This window comes from Sapajus apella, unplaced genomic scaffold, assembly GCF_009761245.1.
Source record: "Sapajus apella isolate SASKATOON/1434 unplaced genomic scaffold, GSC_monkey_1.0 scaffold46, whole genome shotgun sequence".
Classification (NCBI taxonomy): Eukaryota; Metazoa; Chordata; class Mammalia; order Primates; family Cebidae; genus Sapajus; species Sapajus apella.
Window position 1 is genome coordinate 6,378,688 of NW_022436986.1, and position 24,796 is coordinate 6,403,483.

At 36.3% G+C, this 24,796-nt stretch overlaps 1 protein-coding gene across 1 annotated transcript in view; it reads right to left on the bottom strand.

The window, feature by feature from the left end:
* Positions 1-1,048: 1,048 nt before the first annotated feature.
* ERP44 (endoplasmic reticulum protein 44) overlaps positions 1,049-24,796 on the bottom strand; it is a 95,606-nt gene continuing 71,858 nt past the window's right edge. The window contains exons 9-12 of the mRNA XM_032240198.1: positions 19,259-19,370; positions 18,200-18,341; positions 4,821-4,923; positions 1,049-2,879 (exon numbers count right to left, since the gene is read on the bottom strand). Of these exons, the coding sequence (XP_032096089.1) occupies positions 2,778-2,879; positions 4,821-4,923; positions 18,200-18,341; positions 19,259-19,370 (459 nt within the window). The 3' untranslated portion in view covers positions 1,049-2,777. The remainder of the gene's footprint in view (positions 2,880-4,820; positions 4,924-18,199; positions 18,342-19,258; positions 19,371-24,796) is intronic.

The following is a 24,796-nucleotide window of genomic DNA, read 5'->3' on the forward strand; positions in this document are numbered from 1 at the left end:
CTTGCTTTCTCAGTATTCTTTCTGAAACTTAAAAGTGAACATACTTCCCTGCTTGCAGTCTGTTGATGGATCTCTGCTGCCTACAATACATGGTACAAACCCCTTAGTCTGGCACACAGGCCCTGTGTGACCAGCTCCCATTTCTTTGTCTAGCTTCCTTTATCATTTCCTCCCAGCCCCAAATGCCTTACTACAAGAACTTTTTTCTCTAATACATTAGCCTGTTTCACACTTTTGCTCAGATTATTCCCTCTGCCGGATCCCTACCTCCTGAGAACACCTATTCACCTTTTAAATGCTCAAAATAATATCCTCAAATCTGCTACCGAGTGCTCCCTTATGCCCTCATTAACCTTTAGTTTCTTCTATCTTTACATCTATAACATGTTAGTCATTGTTTAGATATCCATCTGCCTGACTAGATTGTAAACAACTCAAGGGCAGAAAGTGCTTTATTAAGCGTCACATCTTTCATCATATACTACAGCACCAAAAGAACTTGGACTGAATAAATGTCGGACTGAAATCTGCCTCCCTGTGACTTCCTCAAATCCTAGTTCAAGCCCTAGGATACAGATAGACAATGCCAGCCCTTGAAATATCTAAAGACTGTCCCAGTCCCAAGTCTTCTCCAAGCAAAACAACCGTAACACCCATCTTTTAAAAACCTCTTTTTATCCAAGCTGCCCTTTCATGGAGTGCACTTGAGCTTAGTGACTTTTTATAAAATTGGGCACCAAGTCCTAATGAGTGCTGAGTCTCTCGGGTAAAAAAGTAACCAAGGTCACTCTGCTTCTCATTCATTAAACAAATGCTTGATGGTGACTACTAAGTGTCCAGAAATTCTAGGCACTAGTGATGTAGACATTACATTTAGTTTCCTTGTCCTCAATGGCTTTACAGTCCAGAGAAGACAATGATAGTGGCAGGGCTAGAGACTAAGTCCAACATGCATGAATGCTAAATCATACTTCCTCAAATTGACTCCCTTAACAGCCACTCTATCATCTTAGAACATAATGAACATGTACTCCTTTAGGCCTTTTTCATAATAACAATGCTCCCAAGCCACCTCTCTGCAACCTAACTCTTGAATTTATCTTTTTCAAACCCAATTACAGGATTACAATATTATTCCAGTTTATTGCATGTGCTGCTTTTGGTCCTGTGTGCTCTCTTCAATATTTGTGAATTTCCATGCTGACCCTCACAGATCTGGTCCATCATCTAACCTGAGGACCATAACTCTAACTTCATTCAACTGATTGGTTAAAAGCAATGAAGACAACAGAATGAAGGCCCAACTTCTAGAAAGCCCCATCCTTCTTTCTTAGTCACAATCTGGAATAATATGCTAAATATATCCCTTATCACCTTATTAAGTTATTATTCTGAATAAAACTAAACTATAGATAAATCATGCATAACTAGGAATTGTAAGCTGGTTTTTAAAAATAACAATCATTAAATATCCATTATAAATATTCATTTATTTTAAAAGAACTGGAAGATGTTACATATATTACATACTACATATAATGGCACATGTCAGCCTTTTAAGCTTAAAAATCATCTCCCCCCAAACTGGGATTGATTTATACCCAAGTATAAAATGACCCTTGGCCTATAGCACCAACCCAGGCCCAGAGGAAAAGCCAATTTTGAGCCTGTCTGTCCTCTGGCACTGGGCTTCCTGATATGACACTGAGGGTCCCCTCCCTCTGGTTTTAGTCCCTGGCAGTATTGAGGCCTGGCACAGGGACCCATCTTGCTGTATGCTGCAGGCCTGGGAAATCAGGGAATCTAGAGAGGGTAGGGTCCTCTAACCATTTTACAATAGAAAAAAAAGTAAATATGTATGTTCCTTGTTTTTGATTTCTACAACTATAACAAGACTCTATAAGACAGAAGCAGGTTAGAATTACTGAAATACAATTTATCTGCTGGTTTTTCTCTTTGGAAATTGAAGTATCATAATAGGAGGAGCCTTAAAAGCCATCTAGTTCTGACTGGTAACCTGTTCCACTGTCACCTCCCTTTCCCAGCTTTAGATATAATTTATTCAAAGTTTTAAATGCCATCCATATGCCACATTTTTAGACAAACACAGAATCTTAATAATACTTTTCACTTTCTTTTTCTTGGTTCATAAGGACAATTCCTGCCAAATGTTCTGTCTTATAATTCTCCTCTGCTTCAAAGTATGTTTAAGTTACACATTAAGAATCCAAAAAATACCACTATGGAATTTTCATAAGCAATATCCAACCAATCAGTAAAACACAGTACACAGTGTGAAAATTTTAATTTATTCCCCTCCCAAGTATCCAGAATGTATATCCCTTTAACTTTGAGAAATGAGATACTGAAAATACCAACAGAATTGATCGTAAGAAAAGAAAGAAAAGCACATACAACACAGAAACATCCCTAAGTCCTTCCTACCCTAGTAGTGCAAGTTAATGGTAAGTTTCTGGCAATGTCACCTTTCACTTGATTTATTAAAATTTTACAGGACAGATTTAAAGTGGATATAGGCTTCTGATTTTGATTTTTTTTAACCCTAGAGGTCTTTTTGTTTGTTTGTTTGTTTTTTAAAGAGGCTATATTAAATGACAATGCATTTTGAGTCGGGGAGAAAAAAATTAAAAACCCAAAACTTCTTTCAGTTTATTCAAAATAAAAATACACATAGAATTATGAAAATATAGGTTTACTATTTCCACCATGTAGGTTGTTGCTGCTGTTGAAAGGCTTACAAACTGTTTTTCAAGTTTTTAAAGCTCATCTCGATCCCTCAATAGAGTATACCTATATTCACTGGGTGCTAGTTTCTGGAAGGAGCTCTCAGGTGGACTGCTTGCTACATCTTGGGCTTGCTACAAAAGAAAGAATAAAACATTTTTATACCAATATAGTTTATGGTGCAGTAATATTTTAATAAGAGTATTCAATGAATGGTAGTTCCCCTGTAATTATTTGCTTCTTAATCAATAAAAGATAGCAACCGTGTGCCAAAGCAAGAGATTTAAGTGTGAAATCTTGCTTTCCCCATTTCAAATGCTCCTATTCAGATTCTCCAGGGCAGGGTTTGCCACAGAGCCATTAACTGTGGGCTTGTTTACATTTACTGAGGAGTGGTGGAAGGGACCAAAATACTGACACCTGGGTGCTTTCCTAGACTAGTCTGCAGAAGCAGCACAACCCTAGGTTGGTCCAAACCTTCCCTTTTGCACATGCCTACTAAGAGAATTAACAGCACCCACTCTAGATGTTGGCTTAGTTATCAATTACCAGGATACTAGAAGTTATTACAACTTAGTTGAAATAAAGAGGAAAGCAAACACTTCAATACTGAAATAAATTTCTGTAGTATTTTACTTGTGTACCAAAAGTAGACAAAAATACACAGTGAAACAAGAGCTACTTCCAAGAGTTTTAAAGAAAAGCCAGTGCAGTCTATCCTCTATTTCCGAATTGTGAGCTCAAGAGCAGGCCTGATTGTTCTCCTCATTTTAATATCCCCTGTAGTTAACACAGGCACACAGTGCATACATTACATACTATATGTAATGGCACATTAATTCTAACAGGAAGCAATGTGTCTACAAACTTATCATTTGACTTTATCATGTTCCTTTCCCAATACATTTTTAATTTTTTTAGTGAGATATATGTTTGGATTAATAAGGCTGAAATTAGTTATATTACTATAAAACATTTATTTGGTATCCTGTCAGTACACAAAGATGAACAAATATAAGTTCACTGTCTAATGAGAAAATTGAAACAAATCAGGATAATACAATAATGGTAAATGACATCTTTTCCTAATCTGATAAAGTATTATGCAGGCCTTCTTTTCTGAGGAAAATTACCACCTTTGGGTTATAGAGCCAACAAGTTTGCCTCCTACAGTTGCTTAATTATAAAAAATCTGACCTCATTTTTAAAGGAGAAAGCATGATGTTGGATTCCTATAGAGAACTCTTGCTTCTGAACCTAATCTGACTCTTAAATAAGGTAAACAAAAATTCACTCAGTTTTTATTTTCCTTTTATTAAGAGAGGTTCTATAGGCAAAATAATGGATTTAAGTTCTGAGCATATGAAATAGAGGGTTTTGGTATGTATCATCTTCCCTCACGGTATCATGGTAATAGGCATGATAGAAATCATAATGCATCAAAATGCAAATTTAGAGCTGTTTAGTACAGTAGGAACAGAAATTACTTGTAACAGAAGTTACAAGGTAGAAATAGTAAAATTCTCAGGTTAAAAAGAACATAAAATTTTGATGAAACAGTTGAGTATTCTAAATTACAAATGGGAAAGCTGCATTAAACTGGAAAGTTTTGAGCATTATGAATAGCGTATTTGTTAAGGCTCTTAGAATGATTTAGCAAGAATAACAAATCATTACTTTCTTTATAGTGTGGTCAATCTTCCAGCCACAGAGGAAGGCTTGGACAATTACTGGAATCCACTGATTTCTTCACTGATTTATCTGCTTTAGATTCGTATTTCCTATTCCCATTTAAATAAAGCCAAATGTATTTTAACCCTGTTACAGCCATATTCCACAGAGGTCACATTCAGAACACTTTTATATGATCAAGAAACATTATAATATTCTTTCAACTTTTCTGAGGACCTAACATTTTAAAAATTAATTTAAAAGGATAATTTCTACTCAGGATTTCTTTACAAAAATATTCAGCAGCTCAAGCTCAAGCTGATGTGAGAACTTCGGGCCCTCTTTAAGGCTAACTGAAAAAGGAAAAAAAAGAGTTCCCATTGAAAAATAAATAGGAGTCCTACCTCTCCTGGGGCTGTATCAGTTGGGTCAGGTCCATGATGGAATTCTCTGTGCAGTTTTCCAGAATGTAAGTCAAATACGAATTGTTTGAGTTTTCCAGGAATTCTGAAACCACAGTCAAATAAAATTTAAACTGTTACAACAGCCTTATCTCTATTTTACTAACTTCACAGTATTAATTTTGCTAACCTATAATCCCACCATCCTACCACAACTATTGCACATCAGGTGTGTGTCAAACATTTTTACACAGTTGTAAGCATAGTATCCAGATACTCAGTTTTGTTTTCCAATTCCTGTACTTGTTTCATAGAAGATTTTCCATGCTTATCATTAAGGCACCTTATAGTCTATCAAGATGCTGTACCCTAAGTTACCTAACCATTTTTTATTAATGGGCACTTATATATTTTCCTAAATTACATACATGTAACTAAAAAAACCTTTTGTTCTGCAATATCACACTAAAAATAACAGGGCTCAATGGAAAAATAGTTAGGGGCTAACTACTTAAAACTGTGCAGCTTTGTAACCAAAGTACCATTACGAAGCTATAACAAAAATATTAGCACCATCCAATATTAGCACCAGCATTGAAACCTAGTGTCAACCAGGTGATCCTCTGCAGCCTTAACATAAAGCTTGTGAGCCCTCTTTTGAGGTTCAGTTCCTTGAGGGCATTCACTAGACAGTAAAAACCAATTTCATCAAATTAACCTGAACCAGGGCATAGCATCTTCATGTTGTTTTTCTAAATGGGAAAATGTCTTCATAACTCCTTCAAACCACACATGCAACTTCACTGGATAGCTTAACACTGTGAAAAGCAAAGCACTTCTGAAGATCATTAAACTAGCTTTTATTTACACTAAGAAAGGCACTTCCCCAGGACTCTCAGTTGTTTTGTTTTGGAGGTCTTCATATACTCCTATGCCATTCTCCTTATGACAAAGCTTATTCTGATGGCTTCTGGACACTCGGAGGATAATGATATATGAACCGACACAACTTCGCTTTCTGTGGACATTATTCTCTTAATTACCAGTTATGTATGAGCAAATCTGCAGCACAGAAATATGCACTGTAGCAGAAAACACCATACTGAGCTAAGCAAATTTATATATCAGGCTTTCTTCTTCTTTGAAATATTTCCTCGAGTTGTATACAATAAAGTAGGATTACTGGGTTAACGAATAAGAGCTTTTCACCAAGTGTGAGCAAATTATACCTACAGAATATCATCGGCTTTTACTATCTGTTCACCTATTTGTTCTTTAAAGTCTTGCCAGCATGTTTGTCTTTTTAAAATTAAAATTGGTTTTGTAAATTTTATAAGGAAAAGATACCTGCATTTTAATTTACATTTGTTCACAAATTAAGCATTTTTTCATTGATTGTATTTACATTTCTGTTCATATGAATGGTCTGCCTTCTAACTGAGATCTTGGTGCTTTAAAAATTATATATTTTAAATAGAAACACTTTTTCATTCTGTTACAAGAATTAAAATGTAGGTCCACATACACTTTAATTCCTTGGGTAGAATTGATTGACTTTTAAAACCATTATTTTTTGTTTTTGGTAGCAAAGAATAGCTGGCTTGTAGTTAGTATTACCAGTTTCTTTTTCTTTTTATCCTCTCCTGAGGTCCCGGAAGTGTTGTTTCTTCCCTTCAATAACTCCCACTGAGATGTACCAACCAAAAACTTCATTGTATACCCATTTTGGCTCCCCACTAGCTCCAATGCAACAGAGACCAGCAGGTGCCAAATGCACAGTTTACAAATACAAATGACTGTCAGGTAGCTGTATTGACAGAATGCCTCTGAAAGGTTCTCTGGTGCTGAAGTAATTGCACATGCACCAGAGATAAACATTGAGAGGAGATCAATTTAAATTTAATCTGACATCATCTGTCACCCACAGCAAGTGGTCAAATATATCCATTCAATTCATAGCATCATAAATGGTCTATAGTGTTTAAGATAAAGCTTTTGCTGGTTTGTTTTATGAGGCCCAAAGATTATCACAACTAATACAGTGTGAACTGCTTCTTCTAGTCAATAAATAATTTATGAATGATTAAATCTTAAATGTGACAAATTCATTGAAAACATTCAAAACACATTTTTCCAAGTTGATTTTTTTCCCTTGTCAACAGATGAAAGAAAAAATTGTGTGCAAAAGGAAAAGACGAGAGATCGGATGAATCTGAATTGATGCAGTAGAAAAACAGATTATAAAAGAGCTCTTATCTAGCTTGTGGCCAGAAACTAGCCGTCATTATTAAGAAGTAACATTCAGTAAATCAACAATAAATTGTCAAGAAAACAGACAACATGGTAATCTCCTAAGCAGGAAAATAAATGAGCCCTTACCATAATAAATAAATTATATATATCACACTTTAGGGTAAAACTGTTCTAATTAGAACACCTAAGTGTTTCCCATCCTACAGTTACTTTATTTACAATTCTTTATTTTTAGGTGAGACAAAATTTCGACAGTGAAATACACAAATGTTAAATGTATGAACAAACTTTGACAAATGCATACAAGGTAGTAAGTATTTTTATTATTTCCTAAAATTTATATACAGCAGAATTCACTTTTTTAGGCTTAGTTTTATGAGTTTTAACATGTGCATAGCATTTTGCTACCAGCTCCACAAACCAGGTACAGAACAATTCCAACACCCTTTTTAAGTCAGACCTTCCCCTTTCCCACAACCCCTGACAACTGCTGACCTTCTATGATGTTGCACAAAATCACAGAACATGTAATTATAAGAATGGCCTTTTTTCACTTAACATATTGCATTTGAGATTCATTCATCTATTTTTGTATTACAAAAAGATCTGTTCCTGTATTCATTGCTGAGTATATCCCATCAAGTAGATATATAATTAGTTTATTCATTCATCAATTCAAGGACATTCAAGTTCTTTCCAGATGCTGGTGATTATCAGCAATACTATTGCAAACATTTGTACACAAGTGTTTGTGTGAACTCTGTCTAGAACAAATACCAGGTTATATGGTAGGCAAACTGCCAAACTGTTTTCTAGAGTGGCTGTATCATGCTATAATCCACCAGCAAAGTATGAAACTTCCAGCTGTTCCACATCCTCACGAATACCTCATATTATCAGTAATTTAGGCATTCTAAAAAATATATAACGACGCTGAGCACCTTTCACGTGTGTTTATCTGCTATCCATATATCTTCTTTACATTCTATCAGTATCTTTCACAGAACAAAAGTTTTTAATTTGATGAAGACCAATTTATCAATCTTTTTCTTTTATTGATAGTGCTTTTGATACTGTAAGAACTCTGTGAAACCCCCGGTCATAAAGAGTTTCTCCTATGTTTGTTTCCAAGAGTTTTCTAGTTTTATCTTACATATAGGTGCATGATAAGTTCTAAGTTAATTTTTCATAGAAGGAAATTCTTTTTTGGTATGAGGACATTCAGTTGGTCTGGCACCATCTGTTGAAAAGACTATCCTTTCTCCACTGAATTGCCTTTTCACCTTTTAAAAAAATCAATTACCATATTTGTATGTCTATTTCTAGACTTTCTTTCTTCTCTTCCATAGCTCTATGTACCTACTCTTTCACCAATACTACACTGTATTAATTACCTTAGATTTATATTGTGTCTTAACACCAGATAATGTGAGTCCCCCAACTTTGTTTCATTTTCAAAAATGTTTTGGCTATTTGTTTTAACTTTTCCATATAAATTTTAGAATTTGGTTATCTACAATGAGATTTTGACTGGGATCACATTAAATTTACTGGTCAATTTGACTGTATCAAGTGTTGTAATCCATGAATACACTATGCTTCCTTGTTTATTTTGGTTGTCTTTGATTTCCTTCACCAGCATTTTGTAACTTTCAACATACAGATCCTGCACGTTTTTATTTATATAACTTTATAAAAAACTACCCCTCCTTTATAAATTTATAAAGGAGGGATAGTTTTTTTTTTACCCCTCCTTTTGGAGCTATTATAAATGGAGCTTAAAAAAAAATCCTGGTTTCCAATTGTTCATTGTCCTTGTATAGAAATACAAGTGATGTTTTAAAAAGTTAACCTGTATACTGCTCAAATCACCTATTAGTTCTAGGAGCTTTTTAATAGATTTGCTGGTAATTTCTACACAGACAATCATGTCGTATACAAAGAAAGTTTTATTTATTTCGGGTCTGAATGCCTTTCATTTATTTTCTTGTTCTATTGTACTTGCTAAGATTTCCAGTACAATATGAAAGAGGTGGTGAGATTGGACATCTTTGCCTAGTTCTCTATCATACAGGAAAGGCATTCGGTCCTTTATCATTAGATATGACATTAGCTGTAGGTCCTTTATAGATGCCCTTTAAAAGACTGAAGTTTCCTTTTTAAAAAATCTCCCCAATCTCCATAACTCCCAGCCTCTGGTACTCTCTACCTCTATGAGTTCAACTTTTAGTACTCTGTATATAAGTGAGATCATGCAATATTTGTCTTTCAGTGCTTGGCTTATTTTACTTAACATACTGTTCCCTCCTGGTTCATTCATGTAGTTGCAGATGACAGTATCTCATTCTTTTTTAAGGTTGAATAGTATTCAATTGTGTATATGTAGCACATTTTCTTTATCCATTCATCTGAAAACAGACGCTTAGATTGATTCCATATCTTGCCTATTGTGAATAATGCTGCAGTGAACATAGGAATGCAGATATTTCTTCAACATACTGATTTCGTATCTTTTAGATAGATACCCAGTAGTGGAATTGCTGGATCATAGGGTAGTTCTATTTTTATTTTTTTGAAGAAACTCCGTAGTGTTTTCCATAATGACTATACTAATCTACATTTCCACCAACAGTGTGCAAGAGTTCCATTTATTTTTTTAACACATCCTCACCACCACTTTTGTCTCTTTTATAATAGTCACCTGCTATGGTCTGTATATGGTTGGTCTGTCTCCACCAAATCTCATTTTGAAGTTTTATTCCCAACATGGAGGTGCTGGTAGGTCGGACCTAATGAGAGGTATTTGGGTCACGGAGGCAGATCCCTCATGAATGGCTTGGTGCCATTCTCATGGTAGTTGAGTTCTAGCTCTAGTGAGATGGGATTAGTTTTGCTGGGATTGAATTAGTTCCTGTGAGAGTGGATTGTTACAAAGCCAGGACGCCCCTCAGGTTTGGCATCTCTGCATGTGCCCACTTCCACTTTGACTTTCTCTGCCATCTTTTAAGGCAGCATAAAAGCCCTCACCAGAAGCTACACGGATGCAGGTGTCATGCTTCTTCTACAGCCTGCAGAACGATAAGCTAAATAAACCTCTTTTCTTTATAAATTACCCAGCCTCAGGTATTCCTTTACAGCTGAACAAAGACTTAATTCTTTTTTTTCCCCCATAGGTTATTGGGGTACAGGTGGTATTTGGTTACATCAGTAAGTATCTTTAGCAGTGACTTGTAAGATTCTGGTGCACCCATCACCCAAGCAGTATACAATGTACCTTATTTTTAGTCTTTTATCCCTCACCTCCCTCCCACCATTCCCCCCAAGTCCCCAAAGTCCAATGTTTGGTTTTCCATTCCCGAGTTACTTCACTTAGAAAATAGTCTCCAATCTCGTCTAGGTCAATATAAATGCTGTTAATCCATTCCTTTTTATGGCTGAGCAGTATTCCACTGTGTGTGTGTGTGTGTGTGTGTGTGTGTGTGTGTGTGTGTGTGATCACAGTTTCTTTATCCACTTGTTGACTGATGGGCACCTGGGTTGGTTCCACGATTTTGCAATTGTGAATTATACTGCTATAAACATGCGTGTGAAGTTATCTTTTTCATATAAATGACTTCTTTGCCTCTGGGTACATACCCAGTAGTGGGATTGATGGATCAAATTGTAGTCCTACTTTTAGTTCTTTAAGGAATCGCCACAGTCTTCCATAGCGGCTGTACTAGTTTACATTTCTACCAGCAGTGTAGAAGTGTTCCCTGATCTCTGCATCAACACCAACATCTACTGTTTTTTTTATTTTTTTACTATGGCCATTCTTGCAGAAGTAAGGTAGTATTGCACTGTAGTTTTGATTTGCACTTCCCTGATCATTAGTGATGTTGAGCATTTTTTCATAGGTTTGTTGGCTATTTGAATATCTTCTTTTGAGAATTGTCTATTCATGTCCTTAGCCCACTTTTTGATGGGATTGTTTTTCTTACTGATTTGAGTTCGTTGTTGATTCTGGATATTAGTCCTTTGTCAGATGTATAGATTGTGAAGATTTTCTGTGGGTTGTTCAAGATACCATTCTAACATCTCTGATGATTAGTGATGTTGAGCACTTTTTCATGTATCTATTGGCCACTTGTGTGTCTTCTTTTGAGAAATGTTTATTCAGATGCCTTACCCATTTTCAATCAGGTTGTTTTCTTACTATTTGTTTGGATTCTTTATCTATTTTTTGCGTATTAACCCCTCATCAGATGTATGGCTTGCAAATACTTTTTCCTATTCTGTAGGTTATTTTTTTTCACTTTGTAGATTATTTCCTTCACTGTGCTAAAGCTTTTGAATTCGATGTAATCTGATTTTTCTATTTTTGCTTTTATTGCTTGTGCTTTTGGGGTCATATCCAAAAATTTGTGGCCCAGACTAATGTCATGAAGCTTTCCCCTGTTTTCTTCTACTACTCTTAAAATTTCAGGTCTTATGTTAATGTCTTTAATCTATTTTGGGATGATGTTTGTATATGGGGTGAGATAACGGTCTAACTTCATTCTTCTGCATGTGGATATCCAGTTTCCCCCGACTTTTCCCAGCTCCATTTATTGAAGAGATTCTCTTTTCCCTATTGTGTGTTCTTTGTACTTTTGTCAAAAATCAGTTGACCATAACCAGGGTCTCTAGTTTGCTAGGATTTTGTTGAGGACTTTTACATCTACATTCATCAAGGATATTAACCTGTAATTTTCCTTTCTTGTAGTGTCCTAGTCTGGCTTTGAATGTGTTTAAAAGTGTTCTCTCAGGTTGGCACAGCGGCTCATGTCTATAATCCCAGTGCTTTATAAGGCCCTAAATGAGAGGATCACTTGAGGCCAGGCCAGGAACTTGAAACGAGCCTGGAAAACAGCAAGACTCCATCTCTACAAAAAGTAAAAAAAAATTAGCTTGGCATGGTGGCACATGCCTGTAGTCTCACCAACTTGGGAGGCTTGAAGTGGGATTACCTCTGCAGTGAGTTATGACTGCACCACTGCACACCAGCCTGGGTGATAAAGCAAGATCCCGTATTTAAAAAAAAAAAAGTTTCTCCCTTCTTCAATTTTTCAGTAGTTTTAGAAGGAATGGTCATCAGGTCCTGGGCTTTTCTTTGATGGGAGACTTCATTACTGATTCAATCTCTTATTTGTTACTGGTTGCTATTGGTCTGTTCAGATTTTCTGTTTCATGATTCAGCCTTGGTAGACCATATGTATCTAGTATTTTCTTCTAGGTCGTTAATTTGTTAACACATAATTATTTATTGTAGTCTCTTATCCTTTTGCATTTCTGTGTATCAGTTGTAATGTCTCCTCTTTCATTTCTTATTTTTTGAGTCTTCTCTCTTTTCTTCTAGCTAAAAGTTTTTAAATTTTATCTTTTATTATTATTATACTTTAGTTCTGGGGTACGTGTGCAGCATGTGCACGTTTGTCACATAGTTATACATGTGCCATGGTGGTTTGCTGCATCCATCACCCTGTCATCTACATTAGGTATTTCTCCTAATGCTATCCCTCTCCTAGCCTATAGTTTTGTTAGTCTTTTCTATTGTTTTTCTAAGCTCAATTTCATTTATTTCTTCTCATCTTCATTATTTCCTTCCTTCTGCTAAATTTGGATTTAGTTCTTCTTTTTCTAGTTCCTTGGGATGTAATATTAGGTTGTTTGAGATCTTTCTTGTTTTCTGATGTAGGTGTTTATTGCTATAAAACTTCCTTCCTAAAATGATTTTTGCTGCTTCCCATAAGTTTTGTTTGGTATGTTGTATTTCCATTTTCATTTTTCACAAGATAACTTAAAATTTCCCTTTTAATTTCTTCTTTGCTCCACTGGTTGTTCAGGAACATGTTTAATTTCCAGGTATTTGTGAATTTTCCAATTTACTCCCTGTTACCAATTCCTAGCTTCATACCATTGTGGTCAGGAAAGATATTTCATACAATTTTAATCTTCTTAAATTTGGTAAGACTTGTTTGTGGCTTAACATGTGATCTATCCTGGAGAATGTTCCATGGGCACTTGAGCAGAATGTGTGTCTTGCTTCAGTTGAATAGAATGCTCTATATATGTCTATATGTTAGGTCCATTTGATCTAAAACAGTTTAAGTCCAAAATTTCCCTATTTTTCTGTCCGGATGATCCGGCCATTGCTGAAAGCAGGGTATGGAAGTCCTGTACTATTACTGTGTTATAATCTCCTCTCATATATATTACTATTTTCTTTATATATTTTGGTGTTCCAATGTTGGGTGAATATATAATTACTATATCCTCTTGCTAAAGTGACCCCTTTATCATTATATAATGACCTTGTTTTAGTTTTTTATTTAAATGCTATATAATTATAGCTGCCCTGCTCTCTGTTGGTTTCCGTATGTCCAGAATATCTTTTTGCCTCCCTTCGCTTTTAAACTACCTGTGTCCCTAATAGGTGAAGTGAATCTCTTGTAGGCAATTTGTAGTTGGGTATTGGTTTTTTATCCATTCAGCCACTCTGTGTCTTTTGGTTGGAGAATTTAAGCCATTTACATAATTATTGATAATATTTTTTTGATAAATATTTATTTATCAAAATAATTATTGATGGGTAAAGACTTACTACTGCCATTTTGTTAATTGTTTACTGGTTGTTTTGTAGATCCTTTGTTGCTTTCTTCCTCTCTTCTTGTCTTCCTTTGTGATTAGGTCATTTTTTCTAATGATACGCTTTATTCCTTAATTTTTATCTTTTGTGTATTTACTAAAGTTTTTTGCTTTGTGGTTACCATGAAATATACATAAAATATAACAGGGTTTTAAAAATTTTATTTTGTGTATTTTTTCACTGTGTCCTGTGCTCATAACAGGTTATTTTAAGCTGATAAAAACTTTAATCACCTTTAAAAAAAAAAAAAAAAAAAAACTACACTTTTACTCTACCCTCCTCATATTTTAAATTCTGGTGTCATAATTTACATCTTTTTATATTGTGTATCCCTAAAATCATTTTAGCTATTAATAATTTTGTCTTCTATCCTTCATACCAAAGCCATAAGTGATTTATATACCACCATTACAGGCTTAGAATATTGCCAATTTGACTGTATACTTACTTTCACCAGAATTTTATACTTTCATATTTTCATTTTATTACTTACTGTCCTTTTCTTTCAGCCTGAAGAACTCCCTTTTAGCATTCCTTTTAAGACAGGTCTGATGGGAATGAACTCCTTCAGCTTTTGTTTGTCTGGGAAAGTCTTTAGCTCTCTTTCATTTCTGAAGGATAGCTTTGCTAGGTATTAATATAATATTGCTGGTTGGCAGTTTTCTTCCTTAAGCACTTTGAACATAATTATCCCACTCTCTCTGGTCTATAAGGATTCTGCAGAGGAAACTGCTGCTAGCTGTACTGGAACTCCTTTACATGTTATTTGCTTTTCTCTTGCTGCTTTCAGAATCTTCTCTTTATCCTTGATTTTCAATAGTTTGATTATGTGTTGGTGTGGTCTTTGGCCTAAATCTGATTGGAGGTCTTTGACCTTCCCGTACCTAAATACTTATACCTTTCCTCAGATTTGCAGTGTTTTTTTTTTTCTTTTTTTTTTAAGCTTTCTACCCCTTTATTTCTCCTTTCTCATTCATTTATTCCTATAACTTGAATATTTACTCTTTTGGTGCTATCCCATTAAGTCCATAAACTTTCTGCATTCTTTGTTTTCTTCTTCTTTGTATGCAAAAAAGCTATATATTTGTTTTGTTTTTCAGCTCCAGAATTTAATTTTTAAGAAATAGATAATTTCAATCTCTCTGGTAAACTCATTTTGATAACTTGTTTTCCTGATTTTATTGAATTGTTTTTCAGTATTTTCTTGAAGTTCATGGATCTTACTTTTTAAAACAATTATTCTGAATTCTTTGTCAGGCAGTTCATATATCTCCATTTCTTTGGGTCAGCTTATGGGAGATTATTGTGTTCTTTTGGTGTTATGTTTATGTCTCCTTGGTTTTTCATTTCTTGTTGCTTTATATTTATGTCTGGGCATTTGAAGATATAGAGACTTATTCCAGTCTCTGAGTGGCTTTGTCTGGGAAAACCTTTCACTAGTCAGTCCATTCAGGGATTGTAGTCCAGCTGCCTGGTGTGGTCCATAGTTTGGCTTGCTCTCGAGTCTTCACACTGGCTGACCTAGTGCCTGGATCAGCAGGTGGGTGAGTTTGGTGCCTGGGTCCATCAAGGTAAGCCTAAAACTTGGATACACTGGGGTGGACCTCTTGCCTGGTTCTATGGAATGGGCCTGCATCTAAGAAGGTTGGCTTGAAGCCTGGATCCACTAGGGCTGACCTGGCACTGGGGTGGGCCTTGAGCCTGAGTCTGCAGGGGCCAGCCAAACAGTGGGATAAGCCTGGTGCCTGGGTCTACTGGGACAGGCTGAGTCTGTGGGAGCAGGCCTGGGTCGAGTCCACAAGGGGTGGCCTGGAGCCTGGGTCTGCAGAGGTAGTCCTGGAGCCTCAGTCATTGGAGACTGGCCTAGAACCAGGGCCTGCTAGGCTGAACTTTGATTCTGTGTCTACTGGACCAAACCTGTATCTTGGGTCCTTGGAGCCTGCAGCTGGCCTAATACTGGGGCAGGTGTGGAATCAGGGTCTGCAAGAGCTGGTCTGGAATGTAGGGTGGTCATGGTTGCTCGCCTGGTGTCTGAAGCCACTGAGGCTGGCCAAAAGCCTAGGGCTGTGAAGTCTGGCTAGAGCCTGGGTCCACTTGTGTTGGCCTGGAGGCTGACTGTGCAAGGTACTGGCCTGGAGGTCAGGTCTGCAAAGGCTGGCCTGGGTCCTAGGGCTTCAGGGGCCAGTCTGAAACCTGGGTCCACAAGTGTGGTCCTAGAGCTTAGGTCCATGGAGGCTGGTCCATCACTAGGATAAGCCTGAACCCTGGGTCTGTGGTGCTAGCCTGATGATCAGGGCTGTGGACAGCTGGTTTGGAGCCTGGAGCCACTGGGATTGGCCGGGTGCTCGAGTAGGTCCAGAGATTGAGTCTGCTAGGCAGGCCTGGAGCCTGTAGTTTTGGAATCCAGCTTGGGGCTTCGAGATCTAGCCTGGCACCATGGTGGGACTGAATGCTCAGTCCATGGGTACCAGCCTGGAGTCTGGGGCCACAGAAGCCTTACGAGCACTGGTTTTTACCAGGACAAGCCAAGTGTTAGGGTCTGAGGAAAAGTTCAGTGCTAACATCCTTCTCCTTCCCCCACATGAAGGGTATCTCTCTCTGCACTGTGCTGCCTGGGGCTGGGGGAAGGGTGGTGTAAGCAGTATAAATCTGTCCTTTTTAGCCTCTTTACTGCATTACTTCTTTGCTACACTCAGATACCATAATCTCTGACATGGTTTCCTTAGCTCTCGTGAAGGTATTTTTGTACATGGATATATGTTTAAATTGATGTATCTGTGTGGAGAAGAACATGAAAAGTCCTTTTCTGTCATCTTGCTCACATCCATTGAGATTAACTTTTATAATCAACTCTTAACTAGATTACTGAACAGTCTCCCTGATTTTATTTTGACCCCCTCTAATCTATTCTCCAAATTGCACCAGGAATAATCTTTAAAAAACAATCTGATTATGTCACTTCCTGATTAAAACCTTTCAGTGACTCTTCATGGTTTTCAGGATAGAGTTAAAATTCCTTAACACAGCATATAAGAACTTCCAGAGTTACTTCTCTTGACCTCATCCCTCAGCACTCACCCTTCCATTTATATTCACCAACAGCCCTTGAACTTGTTCCTGCCAATGTCACCTTTCTCTAAGCCCTGTCTCCTCCTCACCTCTGGTCAAACTTTAGTACCTACCTTGGGCATCAATATTTCCAGAAATCCTGGATCATATAATATTCTGTTGATCTCTGTCAGTGCACTTATCCCTTAATAAAACATAATTGCCTGCTTGTCCCTTTCCTCCACTTGGCTATGAGTTCTTTGAGGGCAGGCACCCAGTTTCAATAAACTTTAAACCCTTGGTTCTTAGCACAATGTCTGTCATACAGAAGAGCTCGCTAAATATTTAATGAATTAATAGGTTGAGTAGTATCTTTCTGAGCATAGGTAAAGTAAGAACAACTAAGATTTGTTATGTTATAAACACTTTATGGTTTATAACATAATCATTATCTCCCATTAATTTTTATAACAATCCCATTAGGTAAGTTGTATCATTGGCCATTTTTAATACATGAAGAAACAACAACAGAAGAGTTAAGTGACTTTCCCAAGGCAGGACTCAATTCTAGGCTTCCTACATAATTTTAGGATTGGGAATCTTCTATCAAACAATCACATCTCCATTGAAATATTTACAATTTAGTGGGGTAATTCATTCTGCAATAGGACTAAAAATCACCCTCTAACTGTGTAATTTAACCTTTTGAGATAAAGATGGCATTTAAATGAATTTTTAAAATGTCTAATTTGAATACTTGTATTGCTTAAATTTTTCATAAGAAACATTACATTTTTAACCACTGTATTTAACATCTCACAAAGTTGACAAAAATTCAGTATCTGTAGTAGCTACAAAGTTTATACATATATTAATACTATAAATATCTGATAATAAAACCAGAAAGCTTACCTATTCTTGGAACAGTTCATAGCTAGATGCCGTAAAAATGCCTAGTAATAGCAAAATTCATAACTACTACTACTAATATTCTTGTTAGGTGTAGTCACGAATCGATAGCAATATTACCAATTTCCTTTACCCTAGCCTAAGGTTATAATCTATTTTTCTTGATGTGCTTGGCAAAGACCAAACTCAATGAAGAGCTAATTTCTTATAAGACATAAATTTTCTTTGAGAGATTGATTCCTAAGCATTAATCATGAATCACCCAAGCATTCATTATCACCCCCAATCACTTAATGTTGGTATTTCTGCAGGGGTATATCATAAATGTTCACAATTACACCACACTCTATAGTGAAAAGAATCAGCAGTCACCCAAACCTCTCCCATCCAGTTAACAAAGTCTTACAGTTCCAACATAGGATTATTTAAAATATTCAAACAACTATTTTAAGTTCATTTTTGAGACACATATCAGTAATTTTTAAAAAACAAAATGAATACTTACAGTACATCTTTGAAGTCTCCAAACACATACATATGCCTAAAGCTGTCAATAGCGATTACAGGACAATCTGCTGGAGTTTTCTGTATGTGCAGAAGAGGATGTCTAAATTTGTCACAATCGGCATGTAAAAAGTTTATTGTACCTTTAAAAGAAATAGAAACCTAAGAGGTAAATTGATTTTCTTGATTATATTTTCGTAAGATTGCAAGCTTACGAAACTTGACATACTAAAAAAAACTCAACATTCTTAAGTGTAATATAGATCAGAAAAACTAAAACCTAAATATTATGACACTTAAGAGGTAGGCTTTTAGTTCTTAGGGCATGGAGTATACCTTCTTAGAAACCATATTGACTTAACCCAAATTTGATGGCTATAATGAATTTTTTACTTTCCTTAAATGGGCAATCATTTACTTTGTAGATTACCAGGTTCTAGGCAGGAAGCTCAAATTGATATACGAGCCATTCTCATGGAACCATTTTCATTCCAGCCTATTCCAGTCATACTGGTTGATTTTTAGTCTAATTCAACCTGCAAAATAGCAGGTGACTAAAATGGGCAGTTCTATACAGTATCTTTATTTTGTTTTACTTTCTTCCCTAACTACAGAGGAGAAGCTGGAGATAACTGAAATTCCATTAAATGCTTTGGAGAAATCCACAGACAACTACTCAACTTTCTTTCATTTAGAAATAAATGTTAATCAGACTGTGTAAGCTCTCTCAGCAATATCTCTGGGAATGGCCATTGGAAAGGGAGTCAGACAAGCAATGAAAGAAAGTACCCAGAACTAATATTAATTCATGACCCTGCTTTTCATGCTATTTTTCTCTTCAAAATAGTAATAGTCAGAAAACAAACTAACAAAAAACACTACTTCATATTATCTCTCTGCTAATGCCTCTTTACCCTCACATTTGAATGTAAATGTTAAAATTAGTGTTCAACCGAAATATGTTTATGTGATTTGAAAGTAATGAGAGGGGAGAAGATGAAAGGGGAAAAAAAAAAAGGAGAGAAAGAAATGATGAAAATAAACACCTTAATCTGTCTACCTTTTTCACTTATTAATTGCCGAGCTACTTCATTCTGGAATATTTCTAAACTTTCTGTATCTTCTTTCATGTGAAAGAGTATGAGAAAAGGCAGTCCTTCTTCTGTCAATTCCTGTAGAGAGAAGCATTCAATGAGAATTATCAGGCTTCTGCATTCCATTGTAGCTATTTTCTAGGTAGGAACAATTTTGAACCCAACCCATGTAATAGCTGCAGTATCCCAGGGGGGAAAGAAAGGCCCAGTGGTGTGAATAAACATTAGCATGAACAGAAGATTGAATTTACTCCCCTCCCCACCCCAAGTACCCAGGAAGTCAAGAGGACCCATAGGCCCTGCTTCGCTGCAGACACTGATCTGGCTTAAAGAAACCACTGTCTATTAGCAAGTATGGGATATGAGGCTTCAGGGATAGGCTGTTGAACTCATGACATATAGAGTTGAACTATGCTAGTTCTTTACCAAGGTGTTAATTTTAGGTAAACATGACTAGTATTTTCAGTCTTCACAAGTAACACTGAAAACTGAGTATATCAGCAATAATAAATCTGATTTGCAAACTTATACTTATTCTAAGGTTGTGAAAACCAATACACTCACATATAAAACTTACCCAAAGCTGAAGTGTTTTATCCAGGATAAAAGACAAAAACCCTATTATTTTATTTTCAACTGATATACAATTAACATTATTAATAAATACTTGCCTCTATATATTTTTATATACCTATTTATACACACACAAAAGCACCTTGAATATTATAAAGTGCTATTAAAATTTTTAATGTTGTAGTTGGAGAATCCAGTGGGTAGACATGATTAAATGAAATGTGATATGTAGACAGGTTTAATCATTTATTCTCCCCAACAAATGCTAAGTTTTGACTTATCAGAAAAAGTCCGGAAAGGGTCTCATAACAAAATTATTTTCATCAACTATCCTTTTGAGGATCTCTCCATTCATTTAGGAACTACCTCAGCAGAAAGTACAAATGTCTTTTATTCTTAAAAAAAACTGACACTGGGACCTTTTTACAGGATTATGTTTTCTTCTGGTTATCATCTCCATGTTTCACTTGTATATAAGATCAATTATTATACCTCTTGTCACATTTATTAAAAAAAAAAAAAAAAAAAAAAAAAAAACTAAGATACAATTAGCATACCATAAATTTCAGCATTGTTTTTTGGAGACAAAAGTTTCACTCTGTCACCCAGGCTGGAGTACAGCCTTTACCTCCCCAGGCTCAGGTGATTCTCCCACCTCGGCCTCCCAAATAGTGAGGACTACAGGCAAGCATGACCATGCCCAGCTCATTTTTGTTATTGTAGAGATGGGATTTTGCCATGTTGCCCAGGCTGGTCTCTAACTTCTGGGCTCAAGTAATCTGCCTGCCTCACCCTCCCGAAGTGCTGGAATTACAGATATGAGGCAACACACCTAGCCCACCATTTTTAAGTGTACAATTTTGTGGTTTTAATTATGTTTGCAAAGTTGTACAAACATCGCCACTAATTCCAGAAGATTTTTTTTTTTTTTTTTTTTTTTTTGAGGCACAGTCTCGCTCTGTTGCCAGGTTGGAGTGCAGTGGCACGATTTTGGCTCACTTCCTGGGTTCAAGCAATTCTCCTGCCTCAGCTTCCCAAGTAGCTGTGACTACAGGCATGTGCCACCATGCCCAGCTAATTTTTTTGTGTTTTTAGTAAAGGCAGGGATTCACCATGTTGGCCAGGATGGTCTGGATCTCCTGACCTCATGATCTGCCCGGCTCAGGCTCCCAAAGTGCTGGGATTACAGGCATGAGCCACCACGCCTGGCCCCAGAACATTTTTTATCATTTCAAAAAGAAACCCCATACCCATTAGTAGTGACTCCTATCTCCCCTCTCCCTACCCCCTGGCATCACATTAATCTTTTAGTAAGCTGACTTTTTTCTTCCTCATCTTTTATCTCTTGGACTCACATTTTTTCTTGCCCCATCCAATAACTGATGCTAGTCTTAATGGTTGTCTTTGGACTTCTCTGCTCTAGCCTGACAACTTCATGTAGTTCAACAGTTTCAATCACTACTTCTAACTGATCCCTCATCTGTGTCTACAAGCGCAGCTCCAGGACAGAATTCAAGCCTAGGTTTCCATCTGCCTGCTTACTATCCCCATTTCAAATTCTAAACAAGTACCTTAAATACTCAAAATTAATGCCTAGTCCCCTCCTCTCTAACCCCCTTCTCCTACCTCCCCATTTTCTTCAGTACTTCTACTTCTCTCTTAGCAATTTTCATTTCAGGATATAATGCCTCTTCTCTAAAGTCATCTCTCATTCCAACCCATATCTGTCAAAAGAAAACTCTTTTTTCTGAACTCCAAGAGCATTTTATCAGTGCCCCTCATGTGGCATGGGGCATGACTTTATGTTACGTTATCTGTACATATATTAAACTGAAAACCCCTTGACGACAATCTTAATTCATTTCTCTTTTGCTCACAGTCAACATAGGCCAATAAATAAACAAATGTTGCTCAATAGATGGTAATTTATGCTGCTTAGGCTTCCAAGTTTACCTGTGTCCATACCAACATATTCTTTGCCAAACAGATATTAAAAGATTAAGAAAAACATCAAGACAACCAGATTTATAGGAAACAGATCTTTCCCCACAGACTAAATGATTTATGGTGGATGGTTACAACATAATAAATCTCAAGAATTACTAAATGTGCCGACAACTACAGAGAAGGGAGGTACCCTGTTTCATTGTTTAAGATTTCCAGGTTTATACCTTTAAATCCTGTTTTAAAACTACCCCTGCAAGAACTGCCAGAGCAGGTGAATAGTCATGACAAATTCTTAAAATTTCCTGGGCCTCTGAGGACTAAATGAGCAACTACAATTTTTTTTCAAAAAACAGTGTAAGTAATCCAACTAAACATATCTGATGCCTACAGAAGTAAGAAAACCAGGGACAGGCTGGGTACAGTAGCTCACACCTATAATCCCAGCACTTTGGGAAGCTGAGGCGGGTGGATCACCTGGGGTCAGGAGTTTAATCAAGACCAGCCTGACCAACATGGTGAAACCCTGTCTCTATAAAAATACAAAAATTAGCTGGGCATGTTGGCGGGCGCCTGTAATCCCAGCTACTCAGCAAGTGGAGGCAGGAGAATCCCTTGAACCCAAGAGGCTAGAGGTTGCAGTAAGCCAAGATCACGCCATTGCACTCCAGCCTGGACGACAAGAGCAAAACTTCATCTCAAAAAAAAGAAAAGGAAAGGAAAACCAGGGACATTTATTTGATAAACTGTAAGCAGAAAGAGTCTAATCTACCCTCTCTTTCAAAACCAAGTTTAATATCAAAATAGAAAAGACTAAACAATTCAAATATAAAGAAATAAATATTGTTTAAATGTTTATTTTCTGAAAGTTTGATTTAAACATTCTCCTTTACAATTGCTTGTACTTAACTATTCTATTCATAAATTCTAAGTTAAAAAAAAAACAAAAAACATGAATGTGCATTAAAAAGCAGAGGAAGCTTAAATCCCTCTCTCTTCTAGGCTTCTGGTACTATAAAACCATGACACACCACTGGCACCTTGTGGCCAAACACTCTAATTGTAGGAGCAGTATTCTGAATTCTGTGAAATGTCTTCGAGTCCACTTTATAATGCTATTAATGATAGGAAATAGATGGAGGCAAGATGAGATTATGTGTGCTAAGTCCAATCTATATGTCCAGTATTAAAAAGAAGAGAATACAAAATTGAGTGCATTGCTCATAGAAGGGTATTGTTCAATGAAAAATGAGTGTTATCCATATACTAGTGATTTTTTTTTTTTTTGCCTTGCAATGAAACACGGTTTGAAAGACGCTATTTGATCCAAACATTTGAACTCCTATACCTGAGCATCCAGTGTGTCATGAAAAGTAATAACACATGATTAAAGATTGAAAGACACCCAATCTGAGCATCATTATTCTTGCTGCTTTTGTCTACTTAGACTGTCTCAAAAAACTACATACAAAACAACTACAATGACTCAAGATGCATCTTAAAGAACAATATGAATTACTTGGAATCCAGAGAAATACTACTTTGAGAAGCAGGTTCAAAAACAACACTGAAAGAAGCAACAGAACATTACTGAACAACAACAACAAAAATACTCTGCTAAGAATGGCCTCAAAATTCAAGATGTCATACAGAAGTAAAGGTTGAGTATCTCTTATTCAAAATGCTTGGGATCAGAAGTGTTTTGGATTTTGAAATATTTGCATTATTCTTACCAATCCAGCATCCCTAATCTAAAAATCTGAAATGCTCCAAGAATGTCATGTTGGTGTTCAAAAACTTTTGGATTCTGGAGCATTTCAGATTTCAGATTTTCAAATTAGGAATACTCTTGGAAATTCTAAAAAACTGGGGAAAAGGAAGTAGAATCAAAGAATTTCAGGAACAAAATAAACTAGAAAACTTGGTAAATCAACTTCTTTGAACCAAAAAAAGAGACTTTCCAAGAAAAGTCTCTTGGAAAGAGACTGTGTTAGAATTTTCACTCAAGTCTTCTATGACTCAAAATTCCAAAATATTTTAAAATACGGCATTGCATTAAGATAATATCTAGTGCAAAGAGACTGATAAGTTTACGACATTTAAGCTTGCAAGCTTAAAACTATATTAATCACATTTCATGAGAAGCCATTTTTAGAACCCTGATTTGAGAAATAGCTATTATAAACAAGTAGGATGTCCCAGTGGGGTATTCTGACATGTTTAACTGGATCCTGGCAGCACTAATCCTCTTTCCATGCAGACACTCAGCAAAGAGCCATTGTAAGATGATTGAGGTTTGCAATGATCTGTCCAAGCAAACACACCCAGAGAATCTCATACGAACATTCATACATTTGATTTGAAATTGCTACAAGCTTATAAGGATTAATATTATTTCATGGTGGGAAAGGTACACCAAAAATGTTCCATGCTGACATAAAAATACTAACTTATTTTTATGTGCTAAAATGCAAAGGCAACATTTAAATCAGGTAAAAAAAAAAAAGTTATAAAAAGTTTTAAAATTCTGTTGGCATGGACTTCTGCTTCCAGAAAGATGAAGCAAATTCTTTTCTCTATTTCTCCCATGAAGTTCACCTAAAAATCCTGGACATTACATAACAAACGTAAGGCCCTGAAAAGCGAGTAAAAGAAAGACTGGCTAAGGACTTAAGGACCCAAGAAATGGCATTCAGTTCCTTGGGTTTTCTTTTTGCCTTATATATTCCAGTCTAAGTGTTGGAAATGCCAATGGACGCACAGCAAAAATACCCCAAGAATGCATTCTCAAGATGAAGAGGGGGCAAAGAACATTCTGGTTTGCTCACGATGGCCAGTCCCAAAAGTTAGGAAGCCTCTGGAAAGATTCAGGGAGAGTTTCAGGGAATCTTGGAGAGTTCACATATATTATCCCCAAATCTTAAAGCATACATACACCCTTAGTAACAGAAGGCATCAAATCTGAGATTATATTCCTTCTTAAAAGC